The 5,055-nt window shown below is 40.5% G+C and overlaps 1 protein-coding gene across 1 annotated transcript in view; it reads right to left on the reverse strand.

The window, feature by feature from the left end:
- The window catches only part of atr (ATR serine/threonine kinase), a 25,980-nt gene that overhangs the window by 12,393 nt on the left and 8,532 nt on the right, over positions 1-5,055 (reverse strand). The window contains exons 20-29 of the mRNA XM_034857866.1: positions 4,237-4,380; positions 3,866-3,959; positions 3,597-3,722; positions 3,232-3,438; positions 2,997-3,110; positions 2,792-2,907; positions 2,401-2,521; positions 1,827-1,964; positions 1,565-1,736; positions 712-878 (exon numbers count right to left, since the gene is read on the reverse strand). Coding sequence (XP_034713757.1) covers positions 712-878; positions 1,565-1,736; positions 1,827-1,964; positions 2,401-2,521; positions 2,792-2,907; positions 2,997-3,110; positions 3,232-3,438; positions 3,597-3,722; positions 3,866-3,959; positions 4,237-4,380 — 1,399 coding nt within the window. The remainder of the gene's footprint in view (positions 1-711; positions 879-1,564; positions 1,737-1,826; positions 1,965-2,400; positions 2,522-2,791; positions 2,908-2,996; positions 3,111-3,231; positions 3,439-3,596; positions 3,723-3,865; positions 3,960-4,236; positions 4,381-5,055) is intronic.

Below are 5,055 nucleotides of genomic sequence, written 5' to 3' on the forward strand. Positions count from 1 at the left end.
GGGGGGGGGGGGGCTTCTCACATTTTTTAAATTAACAACCACCACAAGAAAACTAAAGAAGATATACACTTTATACACCCTTATAACTTTCTACAGACATGCATATATACAGTGTATTTGCATATGCGTGCATACGCTTACCCACATACATAGTCCATACATACATACAAGGCAACATATTGTTATGACATAATATAAACAACAGTCTGATTTTACTTTCATTAGCCACATTGTGAATTATATTTTAAAGAAATTATTTTTTTATATTTACTAACATGGGGTGTAAATGAGATGTTAACGAGGTGAGTCAGAAAGGATGTAGGCCTATAATAGCAAATATTTAAGTCCACTTCACTCTTAAACAGAGTTTTGACCAGTACCAGAAATTGTTAGACTTGCACTGTTGTTTTATTGAGAAAATGTAGGTCTATATAAAAAAAGCAGAGTAAAGTAACCCCTTTCATATTCTTTTCCAGATCACAATTTCCTGATTGCTTGTAAACCAAACCGTATCGTTTAATAAAACTTTTTTCTAATAGCTTCTGCTGTCAAATTGCTCTAAAAAGTCTAATAACAGTAATTCTGTAAGACATTAACTTTATTGTAATTCTAAGCAACACGCCAAGATGTTTTTATTCCAATCTAAAAGCAGAGGAATTGAGCACTAACTTTAGCAAAAAATACATTAATGACTGGTCATTTGATGCTGACCTGAAGGAAGGTGAGATGGTCCTGGATGTTCTCTTTGTTTTCTAAGATGTATGCTTCAAAGTGCATGAGGGCACGAGTGTAGGCTTTGGATCGTAGCGACGCCTTGGCCAGAACGTCCTGTGGAATACCTTTCAGGAAGGCCACGACACGCTGATACTCGCCGCTCTCTGCAATGATACGTTTTAGCTTTTAACTTCAAGCGTATGTAAATCATGCAGGTTAGAGAACAAAAATACATGCATTTTATTCAGTTCATTTTTTTTTTTAATTAATCATTAACATTTTCATGTAAATAAGTGTCTGTTCTGTTGCCATGGATGCTGATGACACCTAAGCATTTTCTAAATACAAATATAAAAAGAAATAGGGTAAATATAGGGCTGCAAAAAATGAGACAAATATGAAATAAAGCGGATGAATATCACGATAATGATATAACTTGAAATAAATACACAGATAATAAAGTGTACTCAGTTCTGCATTTCTGCTGCTTCACGTATTCTGCTAAAATACAACAAATTGCTTGTCTAACTTAAAAAAAAAGAAAGGAAATCATTACCAACATTCTTTTGTTGAACAAATTAAACACCGAATTGAATAAAAGGGCAGCATTATGAAGACAATGACAGATTAAAGTGTAGTTTTCTACTGATATTTTCTTTCAACTAACACATTTTCCTGAGTTTTTCTCGCAACATTTTGCAGCCTTTCACAATATTGCGATGGACATAAAAATAAAAAACTATATATATCGTGCAGCCCTAAAACCAATAATCTAACATTTTTTTACTCTAACTTACGTGTTTCAGCTCTGCAGTGAAAAGCTAGAGACTTGTGCGTTGGGGTCACTTACCATTTTGTTTGGGTTTGGAGTAGAGGATGTGGCGGCTCCACTGTGTGAGGTGAGACATCATGCTAAACACAGTCTGAGTGCTGAGCTGTGATAGGCTGGAGGCTGTCACCTGACCACACTCCGCTTCTCGTCCATCACCTGCTGTTAGCACAGCTAGCATCTCCTCCGTTACCTGGAAGGAGATGCCTTATTTATGCCAAAAGAAAACCAACCCAAAAAGCTGGACTAACGTCTTCTGTAAGTTATACGTGTGTGTCCTCACCTCTTGTTGCTCTGCAGGTGTGCACCCCAGCAGCATGTAGAGCAGAATATGAGGCAGCAGGTAGATTGTAACCTTGTAGTCGTGTTTGATGATGAAACTGCAGCAGGTGAACACTTTGCCGGCCAGCTCATGTCTCACCTGAAACACATGAAAAAAACTAAGACCTCTGACTTGAAAGACAAGTTTATGCTTTTATAAGGATGATGACGTGAAATTGACATAAGCACATACATTGCTAAATTACCTGCCTGAAATTTAACTTATTTATTTTTTGTCTTCATCTTGATGATCTCATTGTCCTAAATATATGATATTTTTCATGTTTGTTCACGTTTAATGTGCTTATAACCTTTGCAGGTTTATTTTTTTCGTTGTCTTATGACTGTTCATAGAGTATAGGCTCTCTCCCGGTTGCTATTTTCACCTCCATTTTGATACTCAAAATGTCAGAATGTTATTAGTCACAAGTATTTATAAAAAAAAGTGTTAAGAATCTAACAAAGTGGAAGAGATTGATATTCGATTAGATGTGTATCTGTTTGGCTCTGCAAAAGTGAGAGCTCCATCAGCTTACCTTGCTGATGAGGTATCCGGCCCAAGTGGCCGACCAATCCGAGAATTTGCTGCCTCTCTTGCTTAAGTAAACTGGCTTCTTCAGTTTAGACCAGTTCACCTCCTTCTGACTGCTCTTATACCTGAAGATAGAGAGAGAGGAGAGATAGGGTAAGAAAGAGGATTAAGAGGTTTCACTTGAGGGATTTGATCCCCTGAATTATGTGTGAGACAATTTCATTTCACAACATGTCGTTTAACTGTAACAGTGTATGCAAGTACGATTTTTCTTTCTTTTTTTAAATCCAAGATGTCCAAGACAGGATCAGAGTGCATATGTGCTGTATGTCTATGTGTGTATGTGTATGTGTGTGTGTGTGTGTGTGTGTGTGTGTGTGTGTAAACTCAACTACCTGCTGTTGAGGTGTGGTTCTAGGATTTCTTGAATCTGCTCCGGGAATCTCCTCCACAGACGGCGCCCCGGTGAGTCGGTTCGACCGTCACGGCACTCAAAGATGGACAGCAGCTCCTACAGTATACATGACAGCACACAGACACTAATTACTGACATGAAACAAAAGAGACACACACAAATTAAAGTGCAAAGTGTGTGAGTACCTGAATAGCATAAGCAGCAGAGTCCTGTGCTCTCACGTCATCGGCGTAAGCCAGAAATGTTCTGGTCAGTTCAGTCAGCAGCTCGTAGGCAAAGTTGGGATCATCAACTCCACTCTGTTCATGGAAAAATATACTTTTACATTTAATTTCTGACAGTGTTCCATTTTGAGGGAATCCCTACTTATCTTCTGTCAAACCAACATATGTATGTCTCTGATTTCAGTATTTAGCTTACCACAAAGGTGTTGCGGTCGCCATGGGTGTGTGTGTGGGAAAGGTCCAGACGTCCGGGATCCACGGCCCCCAGCTCCCCCAGACACTCCCCACAGAGGAGCCTGGCCTCTGGGGACGAGTCCTGGCAGCCCTTCAGCAGCACTGACACCAGGCTGGAGATGACCGGCTCCACCGCCTCACTCGCACAAACGTGCCGCAGCAGCCACTCCTGCAGTCCACAACATGAAGAAACGTTTTTATACTACAGTTAGGAACATTAGGGTAAGTTTAAGACATGTCACTAAACCGCAGTGGTGAAAGTTCTCTTATAACTTACAAACAAGTCTAACAATCTGTGTGTGTGCGTGTGTGCGTGTGTGTGTGTACCTGCTTGCTGTGCATCATGTCCCTGAGGCTGGTCAACGCATGAATCCTGACATCGACGTTTTCATGTTGAACAGCCCTCATGGAGAGCTGCAGTGCTGCGGCCAGGTCACTGCTGCTGGCCGTCAGCTGCATGAATTTAGACACAGCATGTTTTACCGTTTAGTGTATTTTCTGATTTTTAAAACCACTGACATAGAATAACCCCTTGTCAATAACCCTGCATCCTTTAGTAACTTCATTAGCATGATCATCCTCTTGTCCGTACTGACCTTCTTGTAGTTCTGCAGAACAGTGTGGATGTCTTTCAGCTCGGGTTGGTCTGGCAGAAAGTAAATCTCATGGAGGTAGTCGTTGACTTCTTCCCTGTGGGAATATTGACAACATTAAATGTGGATTGCTTCATTAACCTAAGTACTTTGTTTTGGCATTTATTTGACAGTCAGTGTAGAAACACCCCCACCTAGGAACTATTTTTTTAAGTATAAAAATGTAAATGAAAATTGTAATTAAAGCAGGAATTACAAGACAATTATTTAGATTTAGCACATCTCAATTTGGCATGTGTGGCTTTCTGCACAAGCCTAGTTTTGATATTTAAAAAACAAAAAACAAAAAACAAAAAGGTATTTGTGTGTGTTACCTGTTGTCCAGGATCAGGAAGCGGATAATGGCAGCTGTTTCTTTGGGCTGCAGTGGGATCAGGGGAAGGAGTGCAACAATAACATGACTCAGTAGAGGGCCCAGGTGTGCCGGCTCTACACTCCTCACAAAACACTCCCACGTCCTGTCCACACAGGAGGAAGGAATTAATACTCAGCAGGGGTTTCAGCTAATCACACAGAATTGTGGCATTATTAAGTACATAAAGAGAGTTGAATTGTTCTACGTTCTATCAAGTGTGAAATTAAACAGTGGTGGCTGTCATTCGGGGGTTTAACTATCTCTAGCAACCTGCCATAAATGTGGTCAGGGAAAAAAAAGGTTATGAATCTGTCAATCTTGACATAACAGAATCAATGGCCCAATCACAAAGTCCGGACTCCCAGACTCAGACTTTAGTGCGCATTCTCGCAAAATTCATATGTGCTTAGGGTTGTCCCAATGTAGAATTTCAAAGGGTGTGAGGGTCTGAGCACACTCCACCAAAGGGAATTACCCACAGTCCAAAGCGTTGTGACGTTTACCACGGAGCCATAGGGAAATTTAGAAATTACAAAAGTTAAACAACGGCACAACACACGACCACGAAACTAAACGGGCCTGTTGTCTAGCTTGTAAAACAAGAATTTGAAAAAAAATATAATCAGCCAGCCATCTTCTGTGCCTTGGCCATGTGGAAAGCAACAAACTTAAAGTAAACATTCCCAAACTGGCAAGTGTCAGCAACATCTTTGTTCTTAAATGTCACCAAGGTAACTTGTGAAACACGCGCACGCGCGCACGCGCACGCACACACACG

This window comes from Etheostoma cragini, chromosome 20, assembly GCF_013103735.1.
Source record: "Etheostoma cragini isolate CJK2018 chromosome 20, CSU_Ecrag_1.0, whole genome shotgun sequence".
NCBI lineage: Eukaryota > Metazoa > Chordata > Actinopteri > Perciformes > Percidae > Etheostoma > Etheostoma cragini.